Source organism: Geotrypetes seraphini, chromosome 10, assembly GCF_902459505.1.
Source record: "Geotrypetes seraphini chromosome 10, aGeoSer1.1, whole genome shotgun sequence".
In the NCBI taxonomy this organism is placed as follows: Eukaryota; Metazoa; Chordata; class Amphibia; order Gymnophiona; family Dermophiidae; genus Geotrypetes; species Geotrypetes seraphini.
The window spans coordinates 56,411,533-56,437,163 of record NC_047093.1 but is presented as its reverse complement, the minus strand read 5'-3'; the positions used below and the strand labels follow the sequence as shown (position 1 = coordinate 56,437,163).

General features: G+C 46.6%; 1 protein-coding gene across 2 annotated transcripts in view; it reads left to right on the top strand.

Annotated features, from left to right (window-relative positions):
• RALGDS (ral guanine nucleotide dissociation stimulator) overlaps positions 1-25,631 on the top strand; it is a 162,552-nt gene that overhangs the window by 11,586 nt on the left and 125,335 nt on the right. The window contains exon 1 of one of the 2 annotated variants that reach the window (XM_033961118.1): positions 20,561-21,175. The exons of the other annotated variant lie outside the window; for it this stretch is intronic. Within the exon in view, the coding sequence (XP_033817009.1) occupies positions 21,080-21,175 (96 nt within the window). The 5' untranslated portion in view covers positions 20,561-21,079. Of the gene's footprint in view, positions 1-20,560; positions 21,176-25,631 lie in introns of those variants that run through there. 2 annotated transcript variants of the gene reach the window in all.

Below are 25,631 nucleotides of genomic sequence, written 5' to 3'. Positions count from 1 at the left end.
TTCATGCAAGCACAGACATTGTCGTGATGACGTCACGCATGCGCGTGACATCATCACTTTGACGTCCATGTATTTCCAGGTGCCCTCCAGCCGCAGCCGGGAGTTTACTTTGCCGCCGAGTAAAAAAAAGTGTGCGGAACACCGGGTTAGAGCAATGGCTTGCGATCAAGAAATGGAAGGGAAAAGGGAAAGAGATTGGGACTTGTATACTGCCTTTTTGTAGTTCTACAATCACACTCGAAGCAGTTTACATACAGGTACTGTAGCTCCATGTTCTCTTGCCTCCATCACCTCAGGAACAGTGGCTATAGGCTGTTAAGCCCTCTGAAAGCAGAAAAATATCTACTGTACCCGAATGCACCTTGAGCTACTCTTGAAAAAGCATGCGATAAACTCAGATCAATATCCATGGGGTGGGAAACAGCAAGCCGAGATGGGGATTTCTGAGTTATCAATATTTCAGGCAGGGCCATTTCTAGGTTAACTGCTCCCTTTTGCAAAAATTGAAACTAGGGTCCTCCCATTTCCCCGCCCCATTACATTTCAGGGATCTGTATACTTGGTTGGTGTTATGGGGAGGAAGAGATTATCTAAGTGGAGGTTTGGGGGGAGAATTTATCTGAGAGGAGGGGGAAGGGGGGGGTTAAGATATCTGGATGAATTTTTTGAAAAGCAGGGTTTTGATTTCTTTTTGGAATGTTTTGAGGTCGCCTGTTGCCGTCAGCAGGTTGGAGATGGAGTGGTTGAGTTTTGCTGCTTGCGTCGCCAGAAGGTTGTCAAACATCTTGCACTGAGTGCCCTTGAGTGGAGGGAAGGCAAAAGGTGTTCGGAGTTCTTCTTTGTCTTGAGGTGAGGATCTGGTTTAAGCGGTTGTTTAGGTAGGAGGGGGCAGACCACCATTAGTGGTGGTGGTGACTCCAGCACATTGCTCTTTCTTCCTCTCCTTCTACTAAACATCCCCCTCCTTTAACCAGCACCATTACCCCCCCCCCCACACACACACACCCATGTTCTCTTTTTTCATTGTAGTACCCTCTTAAGCATGATGCCCTCTGGGTCATGAACCAGATCCTTTATGAGAGCAACAGGCTTTCCTGAGTTCTCAGGTAAATGGTGTGCAAATCCCACAGGTAACATCTGAAGCTCCGAGCACATGTGTTATTCCATGAATCAGCAAATTATGTAGCCCAACAGGATTCCAAGAAACCAGTCCACATTGCTGAAGAATGAGTTTGACGTGCTGCTATTTGATCCAGCACCTGTGACATTAATATATTGTAGGAACCGAAAAAAATAATAATCAGGCAACACATGTGAGTGCAGATCTATAGAAAGAGTAGACAGATTTTCTAGGACACATCTATAAGATAGAGGACAGTATGCCCCCTGTGAGTGTGAAAGATGGGACTAACCACATACAGCAAAATGGCATTATCTCCAGGACATTTACCACAGCATTCTGGGTTGTGTAGTTCTCTTGGGGCTGATATGCATGCCCTGGCCCCTCTCCCTGAAAGATGGAAGTATACTATACATCCTTTGAGAAGTTTCTCATCAGAGCTTAGAAAACAGGCAGCCCTTGAATGCAGTCTCAAAGAGCATAATAGTTTTTTAGTTTGAAACCAGAGGAGCATATCAAAATGTTTAACAAAATGAACTGATTACGTTTCCACTTTTATTCAAAGCTAAATGCACTGCTAGTGTTTCAGAGAACAGAAAGAGGCTTCTCTCCAGCTGCAAGAGGAGCCATAGAGGTAAAGCAGTTTCAGTCAGGCGCTTGAGCAGTGAAACACAATGTTGTTATTTCCTAAGATGGTCTGTTTGATTTTGCGATGCCCGCTGTGACATAAAAGTTACTCTGTAAAACTGTTGATATGCAGTTCCAGGAGCCCTATCAATCCCGAAAAAAAAAAAAAGGTTTATTTTTGAGTAATGTTGCCTTTTTATGTTGGTCCTTTAAAAAGTATCATGACCTGCAGACTTTGCAAAACTAATGCCTCCCACAGACAACCCAATGGTTTTTTCTAGGCCATCTCTGTTGGGTGACTGAACTTCCTGCAGTAGATTACCATAGTTATCCCAGGACAAGCAGGCAGCATATTCTTAACACATGGGTGACGTCACCGACGGAGCCCTCGGTACGGACCTTTTAACTAGAAGTTTCTAGTTGGCCGCACCGCGCGTGCGCGAGTGCCTTCCCGCCCGACGGAGGAGTGCGTGGTCCCCAGTTTCTTCGTTTCCGCGGAGCGAAGAAGACGCGTGTATTTTTTCAACGGCCGTTGAAATCACTTTTTGCCTTCCCGCTCGCGCTTTTGTTATATTTTTTTCTTCCTCTACCTCCGGGTTTCCTTTTTCTTTCAATTACAAAAAAAAAAAAAAAAAAAAACTTTGATTTTTATTGTTTCTTTCGTTTTTGCCCCGGCGGGGCCTGTTGCCATTATACAGGCCTCGGACTTCGATTTTGCGGAGGCTATCTTCCCCTTCATGCCCCCGCAGGTCGGTTTTAAGAAGTGCCAGCGGTGTGCACGCCCGATCTCCGTTTCTGACCCACACAATTGGTGTTTGCAGTGCCTGGGTCCGGAGCATCGGGCAGATTCCTGCACCCGCTGTGCCACTTTACAAAAACGTACTCTTAAAAACCGAAGAATCCAGCAAACCCTGCTCTTCGGCTCCGAGTCGGCGATGGATTCATCACCCTCAGCGGCGGTACCGCAGAAATCGGCACCGTCTAGCTCGACACCGACCGATCCCGCATCGGCGCCACTGGCGCCAGGTAAGCCGGCTAAGAAGCCTTCCTCTTCCCTCGAGCGCCCTCCAGCTACGGTGACGACACCGTCCATACCGGCATCGCACCGGTCCCGTAAACGCTCCGCCCCGATAACGGTGAGTGCCTCGTCATCGGCCTCCTCATCGCCGGGGCGTGGAGCGGCATCCAAGGAACCGAAGAAAAAGAAAGCGGTTCCGATGCCACCCCTGGATGACCGTATCTCGGCCATCCTACAAACTCAGCTTCAGGAGCAGTTGAAGAAACAGCTTGAACAACTGCTACCCTCTATCCTGGCACCGCTCCTTCCGGTACCAGACCGGCCCGAGCCCCGCACCGAGCCCCCGGTGTCCACTCCTTCGGTACCGGTAAACACCTCGATGCCGATCCTTTCGGCACAACAACTTCCTGATGATCCTGTGGTTCATTCTCGAACCACAGTGGATCCTGCTCGGCACCAGGCGGTACGGCACTCTTCTCGGGACCGAGAACGACGCCGATCGTCCTCCCCTGGTGCCGTTTCGGTGCGCTCTGGTAAATCTTTGTCCAAAACTCACCACACCGCACCCTCCACCCCGGTGTCCCGACACGCACCAGAGGTCAGGGATCCGGATTTATGGGAGGAGACTCCTCTCGGTACCGAGGAGGATCCCTCCTCATCTGATGAGGAACCATCGGCGCCTGATGCCTCCTCTAAACCTGAGCAGTCCTCTTTTTCTAAATTTCTGAGGGAAATGTCTGCTGCTCTGTCACTTCCCCTTGAATCTGACTCCAAAAAGTCCCAAGCCTTTTTAGAAGCCTTAGACTTTGAGCAACCTCCTAAAGAGTTCCTCAAACTTCCCGTACATGACATCTTACGGGAGACATTCTACAAAAATTTGGAAAATCCCCTCACGGTACCGGGAGCTCCCCGTAAACTGGACAACCTTTACCGTGTCATCCCTATTCCAGGATTCGACAAATCTCAATTGCCCCATGAGTCCCTTCTGGTGGAATCCACCTTAAAAAAGACTCAGGGCTCCAGTGTCTATGCCTCTACCCCTCCTGGCAGAGAAGGTAAGACCATGGACAAGTTTGGCAAGAGGCTTTACCAAAATGCCATGCTTGCCAACAGGGCAAACAACTATTCCTTCCATTTTTCCTTTTATCTCAAACACTTGGTCCAACAGCTGTCTGCCCTCCAGAAGTACCTTCCTGAGCGCAAGGTCCCGCTATTCCAGCAGCACATATCTGGCCTTCTCCAAATGCGCAAGTATATGGTCCGCTCGATCTACGACTCCTTCGAGCTCACCTCTCGGGCCTCTGCCATGGCTGTAGCCATGCGTCGCTTGGCCTGGCTCAGAGTCTCCGACCTGGACATCAACCACCAGGACCGCCTGGCCAACGCCCCCTGTCTCGGGGATGAGCTTTTTGGAGAGTCACTGGATTCCACCACCCAGAAACTCTCCGCCCATGAGACTAGGTGGGACACCCTAATCAAGCCGAAAAAGAAGGCTCCGCCTGCTCGACCCTATCGGCCTCAATCATCCTACCAGCGGAGGTTCTCAGCCAGGCCACTCAATCCGCCTCCCCAACAATCTCGGCGACCCCGTCAACAGCAGCACCATGCCCAGGCTCGGTCTCAGGCCACCCAACCCTCCAAGCCTCCTCAGCCTGCTAAACAATCTCAGCCCTTTTGACTCTTCTCTCCAGGGCATAGCCAGTCATCCACCCTCGCTGCCTCTTCCACAGCCTATCGGGGGTCGTCTCACCATTTTCTCAAGCCGTTGGGAAGTCATCACGTCGGACCAGTGGGTCCTCAACATCATCCGCCACGGCTACTCTCTCAACTTCCAGACTCTGCCTCCGGACAACCTTCCCGTAGAGTCTGCTTCAAACTCATCTCAAACCCCCCTCCTCCTGAGGGAGGTTCAATCCCTCCTCCTTCTCAATGCCATCGAAGAAGTACCTCCAGATCAAAGGGGGCAGGGATTCTACTCCCGCTACTTCCTGGTACCCAAAAAGACGGGAGACCTCCGTCCCATTCTCGATCTCAGGGACCTCAACAAGTGTCTGGTCAAGGAGAAGTTCAGAATGCTCTCCCTTGCCACGCTCTATCCTCTTCTTTCTCAACACGACTGGCTATGTTCCCTGGACCTCAAAGAGGCCTACACTCACATCTCCATCAATCAACATTCTCGCCGCTACCTGCGATTCCAGGTACTGCACCACCACTATCAGTACAAGGTGCTACCGTTCGGCCTCGCCTCCTCACCCAGGGTCTTCACCAAGTGCCTTATAGTGGTAGCGGCCTTCCTCAGGTCTCACAACCTCCAGGTGTTCCCCTATTTGGACGATTGGTTGGTGAAAGCACCTACGTCTCCACTTGTGCTACAGGCTACTCATCACACCATCTCTCTCCTCCACCTCCTGGGGTTCGAGATCAACTACCCCAAGTCGCATCTGCTTCCCACCCAGCGCCTTCAATTCATTGGAGCAGTTCTGGACACCACGCTAATGAGGGCTTTTCTCCCCTCCGATCGCAAGCAGACCCTGCTCCATCTCTGCCGTCAGGTACTCATGCATCCCTCCATTCCTGCTCGACAGATGATGGTCCTCCTGGGTCACATGGCCTCGACAGTGCATGTCCTTCCTCTGGCTCGTCTCCACCTTCGTACACCTCAGTGGACGCTCGCCAACCAGTGGTCACAGACTACGGATCTTCTTTCTCATCCCATCTCTGTGACATCATCTCTTCAGCAATCTCTCCAATGGTGGTTGAACTCCTCAAATCTTTCCAGGGGTCTACTTTTCCATCTGCCCCCCCACTCTATGATCATCACCACAGATGCGTCCCCCTACGCGTGGGGAGCTCACCTGGGAGATCTACGCACCCAGGGACTTTGGACCCCACAGGAGCGTCGTCATCACATCAATTTCCTGGAACTCAGAGCCATATTCTACGCCCTCAAGGCTTTCCAGCATCTTCTCTGTCCTCAAGTCCTCCTCCTGTGCACAGACAATCAAGTCGCCATGTACTACATAAACAAGCAGGGCGGCACCGGATCTCGCCCCCTTTGTCTGGAGGCTCTGCGCATCTGGACCTGGGCCACGGACCGCAATCTCTTTCTCAGGGCGGTCTATATCCAGGGCGAACAGAACTCTCTGGCCGACAATCTCAGCCGCATCCTTCAACCTCACGAGTGGACGTTGGACCCTCCGACTCTACTCTCCATCTTTGCTCGATGGGGCACTCCGCAGGTGGACCTCTTTGCAGCACCTCACAACCATCAGCTGCCCCAATTCTGTTCCAGACTCTTCTCTCCTCACCGTCTGGCCCCGGATGCATTCCTGCTCGACTGGAGGGATCGGTTCCTCTATGCCTTCCCTCCACTTCCTTTGATGTTGCGGACCTTGTCCAAACTCCGCAAGGACAATGCCACCATGATCCTCATCGCCCCTCGGTGGCCTCGTCAACACTGGTTCTCCCTTCTGCTTCAACTCAGCTCCAGGGAGCCCATTCCTCTTCCTGTGTTTCCTACTCTACTTACACAGCAGAATCAGTCTCTACTACATCCCAACCTGTCTTCCCTCCACCTGACAGCTTGGTTTCTCTCGGGCTGACCTCTCCGGAGAATCTATCTCAACCGGTCCGCCTCATTTTGGACGCCTCCAGGAAACCGGCCACTCTTCAATGTTACCATCAGAAGTGGACCAGATTCTCCTCGTGGTGTCTCCGGCATCATCAAGAACCCACCTCTTTGGCGGTGGAATCTGTCTTGGACTATTTGCTCTCGCTGTCCAACGCTGGCCTCAAAACCACTTCCATCAGAGTCCACCTCAGTGCCATCACTGCGTTTCACGAGCCTATTCTCGGAAAACCCCTCACGGCTCATCCTCTGGTTTCAAGATTTATGAGAGGGCTCTTCAACATCAAACCGCCTCTCAAGCCTCCTCCCGTCGTCTGGGACCTGAATGTGGTTCTCTCTGCCCTTATGAAACCTCCGTTTGAGCCTCTTGCCACAACTTCATTCAGGCTTCTTACCTGGAAGGTGCTTTTCCTAATTGCCATCACCTCTGCCAGGAGGGTTAGCGAACTGCATGCACTGGTTGCCGACCCACCGTTCACTGTTTTTCACCATGACAAGGTTGTTCTGCGTACCCACCCTAAATTCCTTCCCAAGGTGGTCTCAGCTTTTCACCTCAACCAGTCCATTGTGCTTCCCGTCTTCTTCCCTAAGCCTCACTCGCATCCTGGAGAACAGGCGTTGCACACGCTGGATTGTAAGCGTGCCCTTGCTTACTACCTTGATCGTACCAGAGCTCACCGAACATCCCCTCAGCTCTTTTTGTCTTTCGATCCCAACCGTTTGGGCCGTCCTGTCTCCAAACGGACACTTTCAAATTGGCTTGCTGCCTGTATTGCCTTCTGTTATGCTCGGGCCGGTCTCTCACTGGAAGGATCTGTCACGGCCCACAGAGTCCGAGCTATGGCTGCTTCTGTGGCTTTCCTCCGTTCCACGCCCATCGAGGAAATCTGCAAGGCGGCCACTTGGTCCTCAGTTCACACGTTCACTACTCACTACTGTCTGGATGCATTCTCCAGACGGGATGGACACTTCGGCCAATCTGTGTTACAAAATTTATTTTCCTAATGGCCAACCATCCCTCCTCCCTCTTTGTTAGCTTGGAGGTCACCCATGTGTTAAGAATATGCTGCCTGCTTGTCCTGGGATAAAGCACAGTTACTTACCGTAACAGGTGTTATCCAGGGACAGCAGGCAGATATTCTTAAGTCCCACCCACCTCCCCGGGTTGGCTTCTTAGCTGGCTTATCCTAACTGGGGACCACGCACTCCTCCGTCGGGCGGGAAGGCACTCGCGCACGCGCGGTGCGGCCAACTAGAAACTTCTAGTTAAAAGGTCCGTACCGAGGGCTCCGTCGGTGACGTCACCCATGTGTTAAGAATATCTGCCTGCTGTCCCTGGATAACACCTGTTACGGTAAGTAACTGTGCTTTTCGCTCACATGCTGCCTATTATGGCATCATTCGTATTCAGCTGATATCTATCGTATTTCTGTTCTATGATTTGTCTTGCAATACAGTTAAATGTTTATATTTCTGACACCATTCATGCTTATTGATCATTTTACGATTGTTTATACTGTTAATATAATTGTAAGTTTTATGTTAAACGACACCCGCTGCCACACTGCCTTGGGTGAATCTCTTCATAAAGGCGGTTATTAAATTCCAATAAATAAATGACTCATAAATAGTTACCCAGCATTGGGACTTAGTATAGAGCTTACAGGAAGTGATATAATTATATCGTGTCATTCAGTTATATAATCGCTTTATTTAGATTGTGCCTTGATACTGTTTGAAGGCATCATTAAGCAGAGGCATCCTCTGACGTCATAGCTCTTGGAAGAATCACCGTGAGTCTTGTGGTGTTTTCTCTGGAGAGTGCAAAGTCCCTTTAAGTCTCATGTGTTTGGCTGCTGGCATGCTACTCACATTCATACAGTTCTCCCTACTAAGGGACTTCATATCCCAGAAGCCTTTTCTCAGAGCATTTTGAGGCTGGCTTTGTTGAAGCTCCCCAGGGGTGAGCTGCCTCTGTGCCAAGACATTTACTGGAAAGCGCTTGTTGCTCAGCAACAGTTGCTAGGCGACATTTTTTTCTGGGATGGCCTCCAGCTTCTTGGTTTGACCTCGCATCGATCCAGAAGAAAGCATAAATCATGCACAGAGGATGCCAAACTCAAAAATTAAAAAGGAGAGAATTTATCAAGCTCTGTTTTTCAGCTTTAGTATCTGTGATCTTTGAGGATTTACCTTGTTCCTGCTTCACTATATCAGCTTCCTTGTGCATTTCCATCCTGTAGGTTGTGCAAAAGTCTTATACTGTACTTTATTACCCATTTTCTGTACAAACCCCAAACTCCAACCCATGCATACTGTACTAGGAAATAAATATCTACTGCCAGCAGAATCTATGCAAGCTATATTAATCCTAGTCCTATGTTCACTCATTAACATGTAGTGCTAACTTTACATTACAGAAACGTGGGCACAGGAGTCAGCCCAATTTTACCACAAAACTCTCTTTTAATAGTATAAAAGTGAATTTCATAATGGCAGATAAGATGTATGAGCTGCAGACACATTTCAGCATTTTTTCATTCATAATATTGTCTTTTGTGACCTCTATCTCCCATAAAATACCATATATACTCAAATATAAACTGATCTGATTATAAACCAAGGTAACCTTTTTTTTCTCCAAAAAAGAGAAAAGAGAAAAGAGGGTTGACTCAAGTATAAACCGAGAGTTTATATTAAAGTACAGTGGAACCTTGGTTTACGAGCATAATTCATTCCAGAAGTATGCTCGTAAACCAAATTGCTCGTATATCAAAGCGAGTTTCCCCATAGGAAGTAAGGGAAACTTGCTTTGATTCGTTCCACCTCCTACTCCCCCCCCCCCCCGAGGCTACCGGTGCTGCTCCATCCCCTCCCCCTTGAGGCCACCGACGCTGCTCCATACCCCCCCCTTGTGATCCTACATCCCCCCCAGCAATCTGGCATATCCCCCCCCGCTCGCATTGTCATCCCCCCGCGATCCTACATCCCCCCCTGAGCACCGCAACGGCATCGCTTACCCTGATTGGGCACCGGCACCAGCACCAATGCCCAGGAGGTGCTGATGCACGAAGATCCTCCCTCTTCTGGCCTGGGCTGGGCGGTGCGACGGAGATCCTCCCTTTTCCCTCTGCTGGGCTGGACTGGGCTTTGAGCATTTGCGCATGCTCAAAGCCTTCTGGTCTCGCTCTCTCCGAGATTCTGAATCTGAGAATCTCGGAGAGAGTGAGACCAGAAGGCTTTGAGCATGCGCAAATGCTCAAAGCCCAGTCCATCCCAGCACAGGGAAGAGGGAGGATCTTTGGGCACCGGCACCTCCTGTGCATTGGTGCCGGTGCCCAATTGGGGTAAGCGATGTCATTGCGGTGCTCGGGGGAGGGATGTAGGATCGCAGGGGGGAGACGTGAGCGGAGGGGATGCCGGATCGCTGGGGGGATGCCGGATCGCGGAGGGGGGGCGGGGGGGGGCGCTCATAAATCGAGTCAAACTCGGTTTCCGAGGCGCCGATTTTGTGAATGTTTTGCTTGTCTTGCAAAACACTCGCAAACTGGTGCACTCGTAAACCGAGGTTTGACTGTATAGGTATTGGTGGTCCAGTGGTGAGTCAGGACAGGAGCAATCCTTCCTTGTCCTGTCCCAGCTAGCTCTGTGCCCTCTGCCCCCTCCCTGACCCATTGCAGGCCTGCCTTCAGCCCTGGTTGTCCAGCGGTGAGCAAGAGCGATCCAGGAACTCGCAAGGTTGCAGCAGAAACTTGCAGCAGTCATTTTCTTTAGCAGTTCTGCGTGGGGCAGGAGCGTAGGAGGATCACTCCTGCCCTCCCCCCCTCCAGTTCACCGCTGGACCACTAGGGTATGTAAGGTAGGCCTTTGCAGGGTCCAGGAGGTGGGAGGGAGATGTGGTGGTGTGGAGCCCGCTGGGACAGGAGATGAGAAAGGTCATTCCTGTCACGGCTCACCGCTGGATCACCAGGGCTCAAGGCAGGCCCAAGGGAGGCCTGCAATGGGTCTGGGAAGGGGCGGGGATGCACTGCTGGATGACTCAAATATAAATCGAGACCCCCAATTTTGGACCTTTTTTTGGCCCCAAAATCTAGGTTTATATTCGAGTATATACAGTAATCCAAAACATAAACTTTAGATAAATAAAGGCTTCAGATCATTCATTGCAATAAATGAATGTCTGACTTCTAGGGACTTTTGTGCTATGATATTGTTCTGTATTACTGTAAGACAGATAAGTGTGTCCTTATTCTATTCTGTGTCTAGAGACCAGGCGAGGAGAAAGAGGTTTTGGATGCAGTGGTTTGCTTCTGAAAGGCTTCCTTGTTTGGCATCAGTGTAAACATTCATTCTGTTATCTCATGTAGTGTTCTCTTATTTACATCTGCCTGTGCCATGAAGGGTTAACTGCTGGCAGAGCTTGTACAGTCCTTCCTTACCAGTGGTTCTCAACTTTTCTTCTGTTGTGATGTTCATGTATGTGACACACTGAACACTAAAACTCACAGCTGAGCAAAGCATGCCTAAATATTTCATTGTTTAATTATAAGTTTAGAATGAATTTGCCTATCCCATATCAAAAAGCTGGAACTGAAGGTAGCAGCTATTTTTGGCAGTAGCGGGGAGGCAGAAATGGGGACAAGTTACACCGGGACTTCAAGAACCTGACTCTCAAGATTGCCGATCTTCCCAGCCTGCAGGTAGTGATGGTTGTAAAGGAAGCACAATCTTAATGTCTACACTAAAATTTTTGTGACACTCCTCCTCAGCTCTTGAGGACACACTGGTTGAGAACCACTGTTCTATATCCAGCATCTGTGCTGTATCATGTCCATCATGAAAGCCGGAAGTCCCTGTGATAAAAACAAACAAACTTTTAAGCACGAAAACTGAAAATTTCACAAAAAGAGGATCTCAGGGAAGGTCACAATCTCTTCATTTTTGTCTTTTCTGGTCACTGGTTCTACTTTGTTCTAGAGGCAAAGGAGGGATAAGTGATATGCCCAAGATCTCATAGAGCAGGGGTCTCAAAGTCCCTCCTTGAGGGCCGCAATCCAGTCGGGTTTTCAGGATTTCCCCAATGACTATGCATGAGATCTATGTGCATGCACTGCTTTCAATGCATAGTCATTGGGGAAATCCTGAAAACCCGACTGGATTGCGGCCCTCAAGGAGGGACTTTGAGATCCCTGTCATAGAGCATCAGTGGGACAGGGGTGGGCAACTCCGATCCTCAAGGGCCGGAATCCAGTCAGGTTTTCAGGATTTCCCCAATGACTATGCATTGAAAGTAGTGCATGCAAATAGATCTCATGCATAGTCGTTGGGGAAATCCTGAAAACCTGACTGGATTCCGGCCCTCAAGGACCAGAGTTGCCCACCCCTGGATTAGAACCTTAGCTTTCCTGGTTCTCAGCCACTGTTCTAATCATAAGGCTGCTAATGTCCTTAGTAGAGTTACCATATGTCTGAGTTGACCTGGACATGCTCTGTTGCTGGAGGGCTATCTGGGTTTTTTAAATTTAGGGAATCTGAGTTTGGCAGGGCCAGCAACTTATACAGAGGGGAGATATGATTGAAGTCTACAAAATCCTGAGTGGAGTAGAACGGGTACAAGTGGATCAATTTTTCACTCCATCAAAAATTACAAAGACTAGGGGACACTCGATTAAATTACAGGGAAATACTTTTAAAACCAATAGGAGGAAATTTTTTTTCACTCAGAGCAGGGGTAGGGAACTCCGGTCCTCGAGAGCCGTATTCCAGTCGGGTTTTCAGGATTTCCCCAATGAATATGCATTGAAAGCAGTGCATGCACATAGATCTCATGCATATTCATTGGAGAAATCCTGAAAACCCGACTGGATTCGGCCCTCAAGGAGGGACTTTGTGGACCCCTGGCGTAGCTGGTTTTAAGAAAGGTTTGGACAATTTCCTGGAGAAAATGTCCATAGTCTGTTATTGAGAAAGACATGGGGCAAGCCACTGCTTGCCCTGGATCAGTAGCATGGAACGTTGCTACTCTCTGGGTTTTGGCCAGGTACTAGTGACCTAGATTGGCCACCATGAGAACGGGCTACTGGGCTTGGGCTGATCCAGTAAGGCTGTTCTTATGTGTTTTTTACAATACATGTAAAAATTGTCAAGCCAAGAAAATGTCTGAGAGAGGTGGAAGCAGAAGTTGGTATGAAAAAGGTAATGAAGGAAGAAGGGAGCTGGCACGATGAAGTCAGTTATAGAGATAAAGTGATAGCCAGATGGAAGAGGACAAAAAGGAAGAAAGACCAAAGTCTTTAAGGGGGTAGAACATGTTGCTATTTATTATCAGAAATCATAGAGGAACTCGAAACTTAGGCAGCTGTTTGTATTCTCAGTTCTCATAGCACTGTCTGGCTAGACTTGATAATTTTAGTATGAGAATATCTAATTGTAACTGATATTCACTTTATCTACTTCAGAAAAATGAAAAGTTGAATTGACTCTTTTTGACTAAGCGATCTGAGAGCTAAAGAAAAGGCCTTTATTCCAACATGTTTTTAGTTCATAACAAATATATAGATTGCCTTATCTGAATAAATCTTAAACAAGAAGTACACCATATATTTACAAATGCTCTAATTACATTTTTAAATCATTACTTTCAATATTTTCATAAGGATTTTTTTACATAAAATGAATGTCAGCATAAATTAATCCGCTGTATTTCCAACCAAATTCAGGAACACTCCCTCCCCAATTATTTTAACAACTGCAAAAAGAGATGTGGATATTCATCAGCTACACACCCAAAATTGCCACTGATTGTGCAGACATAATTTTATGCAGATATAATTACTGTACTTATCCAGGTCTCACTGTATCTGAGCAGGTAGAACCGATGTTTCAGCCATCATGCTGTGGCTTTCTTCAGAGTGTTTTGTGAGGTCTGTAGGTGACTGAAGCGGGAAAGTCTTTTGGTCATAAATTTGAATTTTGGTGGGAAAGTCTGTTGGTCACAAATTTATGACAAATTTATGCAGATAGTTCTTGTTCTTCTGTTGTCTGACTTGGATGAATACATTTATATGGTCATTATCTCCATAACTTTAGGCCCTGCCCAAAATACCCTTCCTCTGAATATATGGATAAACTTATCCATATATATGACCAGTGGCATAGCCATTGGGGGGAGTGAGGAGGAACTTCACCTCCCCACACTTGGATTTGGCCCCTTTCCTCACACTGCAGTTCTCTGAATGGCTGGTGGGAATGCCCAAGCTTTGCCAGCTGAAGAGCTCCACAGCCTGAACCTCCAGGTGTGAGGAAATTGGCGGCATGCTTTCCAGCTGCTGATGCCAGCAATCCTTGTACATGCTCAGTTTACGCATATGAACTGAGCATGTATGAGTAATGCTAACATGAGCAGCCGAAAAGCATGCTGCCGACGTCTTTGCAGTGGGAGGGAGAGATTTGGGCCTTGGAGCACTTCAGATGATGGGGCTTGGGCATTCCCATCAACAAAGGTAGAATTTTTAATGGGGGAGGGAGAGAGAACAGAGAGAAATGGATGGCCCCCCCAGTCCACCTGAAGGCCCTCCATAAATGGGCAGCTGGCTACACTCTATAATGTGACCATCTCTGGGAAATAGTGACTAAAATCACCAAAAATAAAAAATGGTTTTAATGAACTCTGTTAGAACAATTTGTAATACAACAGTCCAAACCTATCCTTTTATGCACATGAAAAAAGTTACAGAAGTTCAAACGTGTAACATTTGCAGACTGCTTATGGGTCCATGAAATGATTTATCAACTGTTCTCAACATTTTTGATCCGAGACTTTAGTCACCTTTTCTTAGAGATGTTCACATATGTGTCAGGGATTTTCAAGCAAAGTTAGAAAACCCCTTATGTAATCAGTATCTGATGATGGATGGATAAGTGGTTTTGAAAATCAGCCCCTGACAGGACTTTCCCTTGATCCTCTGAAGATAGATACGAAAACCTCCAAAGGTAATTCTCATAAATCTCCATTTAATGCATGCCTGCATATCTCTAGCAATTGGCTAGACAGTATCATGTTTTGCCCTGTGCTGTTTTTTCCTAAGTCTCCAGCATTTTTAGCACTTGAGCATTGATCTAGTCTGCAATCTAAAGATCTCCAACAATATTCATTGAAAAAAAAACCAAGTCTGTCCAGATGAGCTTTCAAAGCCTCAGAAGTTATGATAGGAGACTGAAAGATCTATTACTTCTCAATCCAAAATATCAACATTCTATCAGAATGTTATCTTGTCATACTGACTGGAAATATATGGATCAGTGACAGCCTACATTGGCAGTTCTTACTATAAATATATAGATCAAGAGCTCATTCACTCAAAGACGTCGGAACGGGGAAGGCCACAGGGGCATGGCCTCCCAAAAAATTGGCGGTCAGAAGAGTCAGTTATTGCTCTATTCCCCCACCCACCTCTTCCCGGCTGCTGTAATTTTAAATCTGTAAGCATCCACTATGCAGCATCACTGTAGAATGAAGACTCCCGGAGCAGGCCTGTTCGTTGACGCTGCATGGCGGCTGCCCAAAGATTTAGAGTTGCGCCGTGCGCTTACTCAGGTCCGGTACAAAAAGAATACTAAATCCATCAGATTTTAAGGGTGACTTAGCTTTTGTTCTGGCCATAATCTCCGGTATTTGGCTGAATCGGAGCAGTCCGAGCACTATTGGACGTGGATAGCGGGCATTTGCAATCATGTGAGATGGCACCCTTTGTCCTCTATCTTTCTCTAATGCTTTATCAAATTGCATATCTAAGATCTTGGGAATAAAGGACTCCATAAATTTTACCATATCCGATCCTTCCCTCTCTTCTGGTACCCCCCAAAACTTTTATATTATTTCGGCAAGACCTTAAATTAGCCTCTTCCAACTCACGTTTAAGCTGGCTTATTTTCTTTACTTGTGCTTGCAAGGATTTAATGTTTCCTTGATGTGTAATCTGTTTCTCCTCTACTACTTCCATCCGGTGTTGAAATTGGGTAATATCTTCCCTCATATCAGTCAGTTCCGATTTAATTTCGGTCATGTCTACTTTCATACCTGTCAGTATGGAGCGGAGGGCCTGAAGTTCAGCCATGATGTTCTGAGGGCTGTCATCTTCTTTGGATTTATCTGCAGATTTCTTCTGGGAAGGTATGTCTCTTACTAACTTTTGATGTTACCATGATCTTATATAAGATGTTGGTATTCTTTTTAAAGTTGAAAAATGAATATGAACGGCGATTTTATCGATTGATCTAACAAGTCTGCTGGAGCTGTGCAGTTATGCTGCCATTTCTTATCCTGCTCGTTAGCGCCTCCTGCCCAAAGATTTAAAATTAAAGCGACCGGGGAAGGTTGGTGGGGGAGTCATCATGCCACAGGATCCTGCTGGGGCCCCCCCCCAACAAAAATGCATTCCGCTGCCTATGCATTCACCTACTCATGTTCAAGAGTGCTGAACTCTTAAGCCATTCTTAAAATGTTGCAGCTTGTCCTGATATTTCAGCTTTTGCTCCAGGGCACAGTGACAAAGTCGGGCAAGGTTTTAGGCGCCGAGTTGAGATGTCAATCATATGATAGGTGCTGTTTATAGAATCGTGCCTAGCAGCACCTAAAGCAGTCAAGCACTGGTAGGTGTTGAAACTAGGGTTTTCGTGGCCTAAATGAGTGCACCTAAGTTAGGCGCCTACTGGCACCTAAGTCAAAACATGCCCAAGATTTGCCCAGAATCCGCTTCTAACCATGCCTATGTTCTGGTAGGTGCCTTGGAGTAGATGCCTACCCAGTTAGGTGCCTGCCATCTAATTGCTTGTCCTGGATCGGTGGCATGGGCTGCTGCTACTATTTGGGTTTTTGCCAGGTACTTGTGACTTGGATTGGCCTCCGTGAAGATGGAATACTGGGCTAGATGGACCATTGGTCTGACCCAGTAAGGCTATTTTTATGTTCTTAATAGCAATTTTCAATTAATACAACAAAATACAGTGTCTTATATACTGATATTTTCTGCAAGGAATCTGTGTGGTTTACAATAACAGTCAGGTCAAGTTCTTGAGATAAATACCTTCTATAATCACAGCTCAACTTACAATAATATTATATTTAATTAAATATTGTGAAAATCTCAGACCCAAAACCCGTGACTGGTGATAACACCAAACTGGGGTTCATTGGGGGACCATCATCGTTTTTCACTGTCCCCACGACCATCCAACTAGATATTGCATAAAAATCCAGATTGAAAAGACTTATCTGTGGATAGGATGGTATGATCCCAATAATGATCCTCAGCGGTGAATAAATGATCTCGTGCTTATAGTGTGCTAAAAACAACCACTGTTACTCCTCCATAATAGGTCCTTGTCCCCCCGACTCGAGTTTCGAGGACTGAGATAGTTTATTCACCGCTGAAGATCATTATTGGGATCATACCATCCTATCCACAGATAAGTCTTTTCAATCTGGATTTTTATGCAATATCTAGTTGGATGGTCGTGGGGACAGTGAAAAACGATGATGGTCCCCCAATGAACCCCAGTTTGGTGTTATCACCAGTCACGGATTTTGGGTCTGAGATTTTTACAATATTTAATTAAATATAATATTATTGTAAGTTGAGCTGTGATTATAGAAGGTATTTGTTTAAACACAGTATCACAGTGTAGTAATTAATATATCTCTCCATATAAAAGTGACTATCAAGTTCTTGAGATTACATTTTTGAACCCTATCTTGTGGTTGTTAGAAGTGAAGGATAAGAGAATGGCTATAGAGAGAACAGATATGTCTTAAAGTTTCTTCCAGAAGTCAAGGTAAGTTGTCTTAGGTATGTTGACCACTTGTTCCAGATGAGAGGTCCTTGGTATCCAAAGGTAGCCTCAAACATCTTTGTAGGAATGATGCTGCACACACAAGGCTCAGAGTGGGATGAGGCGACCTAAATGGATGGTCTCTCCCTCTTTTATTGAGAATCATAGCTCCATTAATTACTTAGCTAATGCTCTACAAGGTTATAATTTCATAATGCATTTACAGTGAGGATTAGACCAAGGTAATTCATTGTTTACATATTTCATGTGCTTCTCAAAGTTACTATCTCACGTGACAACTGAATACATGTAATGGTTATAATAAAGTGAATCCCAATGTGTACATTTCTGATATTTCTCAAATCTTAATATATCATGTGACAGTCCAAAGGTTATAATGCATGCTCCTTAAGCTCTCTTGATTAGCCTTAAGCTCAGGGTCTGCTTTGGCACATAGGCAAAGTCTGATTGTTGCCCATATAAGGGATGCTTAAACAAGATAAGAGATAAGATAAGGGTAAACCTGTGTTAGGTTAATATGTGGCAAGAGTCTTGTGACAAAGGGGGAGGGAGGACTGCCTCAGAATTCTGTCTCAAGGTACAAACCTTTTTCCTTGCTTTGTCAAGAGGGAAAGAGAAAGGATTCATACTTCTACACAGGGCTTCACAGGGCCTCGATTCGTACACAGGGCCTAGATCAGTGTGCCAACCTGGCCTGGTTCAGAACTGCCTGTGTGCTGACTTTACATGTGTTCTGATGCCTTGGATCAGAACTTATCAGATCTCCATCCCTACACATCTTCTGCTGAACTTGTTGAGGTGTTGGAAAGGATAGTTTGAATCGTTGCAATACTCGTGAATTGAAGGAGTGTGGGACTTTAATATTAGAAGTTAGTCTATCCGAGTTTTCTCCATAGGTCATTTTGTGACCCATGCAGGCTATCTTGAACTGGATTTGCTTTTTCATCGGTAGCCAATGCAGTTATTCTAATAGTGGACTTACCCTCTCATACCGATTCATTCTGAAAATTAGTCTGGCGGCCATGTTTTGTTGTAATTGTAGTCTCTTGTGTTCTTTTTCTGTAACGCCAGAATATAATGAGTTGCAATAGTCCAGGCATGGTATTAGGACAGATTGTGGTACTGTCCCTGGTCTGGGTCAGGACTGGTTTAATTGTCCTTAGTTGTCTCAAATAAATATTTTTTCACTAGAGAGGTGATATGTATGTTGAAGGTTAAGTTCGAGTCTAGTGTAACTCCCAGTACTTTAGAGGAGTTATCTATCTTTAGTCTTTCGCCTGTGGACAGTTCTAGTTCTGTGCTAGGTAGAGAGTTATAGTCTCTGAACCTTAATAGTCTTGTCTTTGATCTGTTTAGTTTGAGGAAGTTTCTCATCATCTGTGTACTTAGGTCGTCGATTGTATTTTTCAAGTGATTTAGGGTGTTATTAAAAGATTTTTTGGCTATAGAGTATGAAGATATCACCTGCGGAAGAGAGGATGTTATCCTGGGTCGAGGGCAGATTATTTCCAATTAAGGCATATTAAATAATTAAGGCTCTCTTTCACTGCGGCCTGTGCTCCGACGTTGTTCCAATGCTTATAGGAATTCTATGAGCATCAGAGCATTTAGCGCTTCGGGCTGCAGTAGAAACCTCTATCGCAGCTTAGTAGAAAGGTGGGGGGGGGGGATAAGTTAGGTGCCTAGATTGTGCTGATTTAGGCACCTATCTTTAGGCATCTTTTATAGAATCAGGGCCTGGGAGATCAAAGCTCTCTTTAGCAAAATGGAGAACAGAAAGATCTGCATCCAGAATGTTTCCTCTGAGTTGGCCAGATGAGGAGGCATCAAAATAGCAGCAGTCACGGTTTGGGTTGTTGTGCTGGACACAAGAAATAGATGTAAGAAATAAACATGTGGACTTAAAGATGTAAATGCAGGGTGACACAGATTTGTTTTGGTCATATCGTAACACTAGTGACTGCACTGAAATAACATTTGCCAAAAGTTGTTATGGCTCACAAACAACTTTATGATGTAAGGAATAATGTAAAACCAAAACAAGCCACTTCAGACCTGACAATTAACCCTAAGCCGTCGGAAGCACTGGAAGCAGTCGTGATTGATTCTCATCTCAGCATTCAGTGAAAGAAATCAATCTCTGGCCCCACCACAAGCTTTCTACGTGCTGATGCTGTGTCAGTCAGGCACATTTTTGGTTGGGCCATGAATCCAGCCCATTTCTCTGGTTATGGAGTTACTTATGTAAACATTTTGGAGAAAAAGCTGATCCAGTTTTGTGTTTTTGCACATCTGGATTTGAAACTACAGGTTCTCTGAAGCAGGGTTTTTCCACACACCTAGGAAGTCAGGTTTTCAGGATATCCTCCATGAATATGCATGAGATATTTTTGCATAAAATGGAGGCCGTTTATGCAAATTTATCTCAGGTATATTCATGGCGAGTACCCTGAAAATCTGACTGGCTAGGTGTATCCCAGGACCGGGATGATAACCCCTGCTCTAAGGCAAAGTAACACTGCATAGTCATGCATACGGTACTGAGTAGGGCCAAAACAAAAGATGCTGTGGAAGCAGGTGTTCCTGGTGCAGACTTTATTTCAATCCACAACTTTAAGCAATGAAGGCAACCCAATGACCCTGTTTTGACCAAAATGTCTTCAGGGGTCCCAATGAGGTCTCTTCAAAAGTTTGGATCTAGTTAGTTGCCTTTGAAGAGACCTCATTGGGACCCCTGAAGAAGACATTTTGGTCAAAACACGACCGTGCTGGGTCTTCTTCATTGCTTAAAGTTGTGGATGATCTTGTTGAAACAATAAAGTCTGCATCAGGAACATCTGCTTCCACAGCGTGTTTTGTTTTGGACTTTAGTCTTTCTGTGGATTCGTCACGTCATCTTTCTGGCACAGTATGAACTGAATTAGCTGTTGGAGTTCACCTCGGTCAGGTGGGCTATCCCGGAGTTTTCTCAAGTGTGTCTGGTGCCCCTAATCAGAGTTAGTTATTAAGTCTGCTTCTTGGTGACTACTTCAGGGCAGGATTAACCAATAGGCCAAGTAGGCACGTGCCTAGGGCCCGAAATGGTCAGGGGGGCCTGATGAAGGAAGGCATCAACATTGTTTTTTCCAAACGGTGATGGGCCTCTCCAGCATCGATCGGCAACGCGCCCCCCCCCCCCCCCCCATCGACGGAAAGTAGACAAGCAAGCAACACTTTAGGTAAGAAAGGCACAGTGACAAAGCTTCCCTCTGACGCAGCTTCCTGTTCGCCTGGTGGCATGGGGGGGCCCAGTGTACTTGTGTGCCTAGGGGCCCTCGACGAATTAATCCTGCCCTGGTGACAACTGCCAGTCCTACCTTTGGAAATGGGAAAAACAGGACTCCAGGCTCAGGAAGGCATGGCCTCGGTAACACACCTCCAGCTGAATCAGTCTGAAGTTTGAGCCCGTCTTAGCAATGCTTTTTGGTCAGGGGCTGCTCGGGCAGTGCAAATAAGGCACTGTGACAGACGGCTACCGCGCCCAATCTTATCAGATTCACGAGAGAGACCGGGAGGGGAACTGGTGCTCGAGCTCAAGGTTTAGGAGGGTGTGTCCAGAGGCTGCCTTGCATGCTGCTAAACCAGGGAGAGGATCTGAGGCGAGCCCGCGCTCGGCCGCAGGTTGTGGCATGCTTCGACTTGTCCACGTGCACACGCCCAGGAAGTCTCCCGCTGGATCTAGAGAAGACGCGAAGTGCCTGGCCGAGGACCATGAGCGTCCAGCGACTGGACCTGGGGCGGTTGCGTCCAGAGGCGGGGGCCGCCGCCGCCCCCCGGCATTAAACGGTTTGGGAAGATGGAGGCTAAGCCGCTCTTTAACCTGCAGAAGGCTCTGATGCAGCCGGTGCGAATGTGCATGCTGGATGTTTCTCTCTCGGCTCAGGAGGAAGATGTGAGTAGAGGGCTGGGGCTTTGGGTTTAAAGATGGCAGATGTGGGACACCCAACAGGTTGCATGGAGCAGGCCAGTATTTCGGTCGGGCTGCTGGGAAGAAGGAAAGAGAGAAGCGAGGAGGGGGGGAAAAAAATTCGCTGATTATTATCTGAGCGGATGAATGTGATTGGGCAGGTGGGGGGCTGGGAGAAGAAACACCGAGGGTTGTCGCCTCTGCTATGTCTGGGTGTGTGCAGCATTTTTCTTCGTGCCTATGTGGCATGGGAACCCATGCTATCTCCGTTGGTTTTTTTTTGGGGGGGTGGAGATTTCTTCTGTGTCTTCATGTGTCGACACTTCTGCCTCTTTTCTGCATGTCTGTCTGTCAGTGTCTTGTGTGATCATCTGTCCCCCTTTCTCTGGACGTTTGTGCGTTTTGCCTGCACGTCTGAGTTGCACGTCTGTCTACTTGTGTGTACTTGTGCCCAAGAGTTTACCTCTCGATGTCTCTGCGAGCACATTTCTGTAGGTGTGGCTTTGCATGTGTGTCTGTAAACATGTGCAATGGTTCTCTGATGTGCAGCTTGGTAGAATATCTCAGGATGCTGCTGCCAAATCTCAGAGAGGGCTCAGTGAGATGGCTGCTTCCTGCATTGTGGTGTCTTTTAAAAGACAGGTTTGAGCTATGTTCTCTGAGCAGAAACCAGGGCAGCCCCTGAGTCTCTAGGGCAGTGTTCTTCAAGGCAAGGGGGGACCTCTGGGGCCACCTGAATCATCATTCTGACTTTTTTTTTTTCTGCTACTCATTGTCTCTAATCAAGCTCATGACTGAAAGGGACAAGTGGGTGGGAGGAAAAAAATCACATGCTTGAAGGACAAAACATTTCTCAGCAGACAAAAAGACTACATTTGGAAATGCTTACCTCTTTGAAGGTGGGTTAGATGTTAGACCCACACTGGTCAGCAATGTTGCAGCATTGCATGGTGGCTCATCTGGATTCAAAATGGCTCCAGCTTAAAAATTAGCGAAGACCACTGCTCTAGGGGCTGGTTCAGAAGGTTCTAGCTAATAGTTCTTAAACATACAGACCCCATTACAGACAAAATTCTCCAGTATAACAGGTGCAAAGAATACGGAGATATACAGGACGGTGTTGCCTGCTTTGCCACTGCCAATGAGAGGAGCCAGTGGGTGGAAACAAAAATGTTGTGCCCTTTCAGGTTTTGCAGCCTCTGCAGCCCTTGGTACAACACTGGTAGGATATATGCATACAGCTGTATGTATGTGTGTGCGTGTCATGGATTCTCTGAAGCCAACAAACTAATGACAACTTTCAAAGGGTTAACTGTGCTACATCTAGAATAGCGAAAATGACAGAGACTGGTGGCACCATAGAGACGAACCAATGTACGTACAGAGGCATGAGATTTTAAGGAAAGATGCGTCGGAGAAAGTGGGCTTGTGTACACTAGACCTCATGCCTCAATAAGCTGTTTTTCATTTATAAAGTGCTTCTAACAACCTAATGAAGATTTACTCTATATAATTACATTTTGATGTATTATGCAAACTTGCTGTATTTCTCTTTTGGAAGGGATCTAGAGCATTCTGCTTGAAAATTACTCCGTCTCACAGCAACTAAAAATTTGTGTGTCGTATAAGCGATAGTGGAGAAAAAATAGTTTCATTATTATTATTGTTATTACATCTAGGACAGGAGAAGATTGCCTGTCATCTCAGGACATGTGTTAACAGAAGATGTCCTCCTGGCTTTTGGAGCAGCAAACCAGAATAATCGGTACTTCCTTTGCTCTCCGAGCTTTATAGAAGCCAGAAACTTGGAGAGAATGTTGGTGATACATTTCCCCCCCCCCCCCCAAACTGACAAATAATGTAAAATCGGGCACCGCTGCTTCTGATTTTGGGCAGGTGGCGGAAAGTTAGCCTCTGGCACGTTTTGCGGTTCGCCAAACCAGACCGTTTCCTCCTCCTTTCTATGGGAAATAAAGATGGGAAGCCCTCTATATAGGGAGATGACCATGTTCTGCACAACTCAGAATGAAAAGGAGCCAGATGTTCTTAAGGCATGGGCAGAAGACGGTGGCCTCGGGTCTTAACTGGAAAGAAAATGGTGTGAATTGTGCCCTCTTGTTTGTGATAGAGGGCATGGCAGTCAGGGTACCGTAACTAAAATGCACGGGACAAAAGTGCACCAACAATCGCACGCTGGCAATCCCGTGCAGAACTTAGGCGCGCTGCATTCAAACAGTTGATGTTAGCACTCTGAGGGTGTGTGTGGGGGAACCCCCCAGTAAACTGACAAGTGTCTGCGCTTCTGTTGGGGGGGGGGCGGTGACCCCCCCCCCCCGACTACATTGAAAACTGCGGAATACCTAAAAAACTAAGGAAAATGAGTTTTAAGTGTAGTGGAGGGTTCCCCCCCCCCCCCCAGCGGGAGCACGAACACTTGCCCTTCCACACACACCCTCAGAGCGGTAACAGCAAGTGTTTGAACGTAGCGCGCATTAGTCCTGTGCGGGATTGTCGGCATATGACTGTTGGCACACTTTAGTCCCACACGGTTTTGATGCGTCATCGGCGGTCTGTGGTTACTGGCCTCCAGGTGAGTTGTGCTGCTGTTTGGGAAGGAGTCCATGTGCAAACGCTGTTTAAAAGCTTCCAGCGATGAGTGGCAAGCAATGGTGTTATAATTAGCCAGACTTAGGCCTAGGGAGGTAATGTGACGTGTTCAAGTATCTAGGATTTGTCCAGGTTCTTAGTCAAATAGATTACACTTATTTTTATACTCCCAGAATGGGTGCAACTCACTAAACTTGTACATGTGGAGGGCCATTTTTGAAAATAACGTCTACGTCTGAGTTGGAAGTTTCCTGCTAAACATCCCAAATCGGAAGCACAGAAACGTCCATTTTCGAAAGCCAAAACACTAAACATCCCCAATTTTTTTTTTTTTTTTAATCGTCTACTTGGATGTACAGGCCAACAGGTTGTCCAACCGTTAGGACATCTAACTTCATACCCCATTTTTGACCAAAGAAACATCCAAATTGAAAACAACCAAATTCAGACCATTTGGGTGTGGGAGTGGCCATCATTGTGATGGACTGGCCAGACAGACATGCCAACAGAGCAGTGGGACACCTAGAGCAGTGGTTCCCAACCCTATCCTGGGGGACCACCAGGCCAATCGGGTTTTCAGGTTAGCCCTAATGAATATGCATGAGAGAGATTTGCTTATAATGGAAGTGACAGGCATGCAAATCTGTTCCATGCATATTTATTAGGGCTAGCCTGAAAACCCGATTGGCCTGATGGTCCTCCAGGACAGGGTTGGGAACCACTGACCTAGAGGGCACTGCTGTAAACTTCACATAAAGAGTGCCAGAAGTACATCTCACCATAATCCCTTATTTATGGTGAGCCCTCCAAAACTCCCCCAAAACCTTCTAGACCCACCTGTCTACCACCCCAATAGCTATCATGGCTGCAGGTGGCACCTGTTTGGCAGTAGGGTAGGATTTATGTGGGTTTTGGTGGACTCTCACTTTCCACCATAAATGTAGTGGTTAGAATGACTTATGGGCCTGGGTCTTCCTCTCTATGGTTCACTAGCCCATCCACTGGGTTACTTACACCTGTGTGATGCTCTATTAGGCTTTCCCGTACCAAGTGCTGCTGTTCTAGAGACAGGTAGAACTCTTTTATTCATATTTATGGGGGATGAGAGGGGGTTAGTAAGCAGTGAGGGGGGCTTAGATGCTTCTAAAACAAGGTCTAGCTCCAAAAACAAAGTCTACCTCCAGACGTCTTAAGTTCCATCCAGGATGTTTTGGGAAAATTCAATTATCACCGCAAGACATCCAAGTTAAGCACGCCCAAAGACTGGCCAAAACATGCCCTCTGGAATTCTGAATGCACAGCAGATGAAACATCCTCTTATACATCCAGGAAAACAGTTTTGATCGGCATTTGGACGTCCCAGAGATTAGGACATTCAAGTACTGACTTAGGCGTTTTTTGGATGTTTTTTGATTATGTGCTTGACTGTATATAGGTCTACATTATTAGTAGAAACACTTTGGTAGTTTTCCAAATATTCTCCAGTAGCACTAAGGATTTACCAGTAATTCATTGATACTTTTCTTTAATATTGTGTTGATGGGAGTGGGGAAAGAAGCTTAGCAAGAGAGCACTAAAACTGGCACTCCCCAACCCCCTACATGTCATGTTTGTTTGTTAAGTAGATTATAAGCTCTTCTGAACAGGGATCGTGTTCTGAATGTTCTAATGTACAGCACTGCATACGTCTAACAGCGCCATAGAATGATAAGTAATAGTAGTGGCAATAAAACGGGTCTCTCTACAGGCCTTAGGAAATGTGTGGCTCTTGGATTTTTTTTTTAACTTCTTCATTTTTGGATCCTGTTTGCAAACCACCGTGATGCCTTGCTAA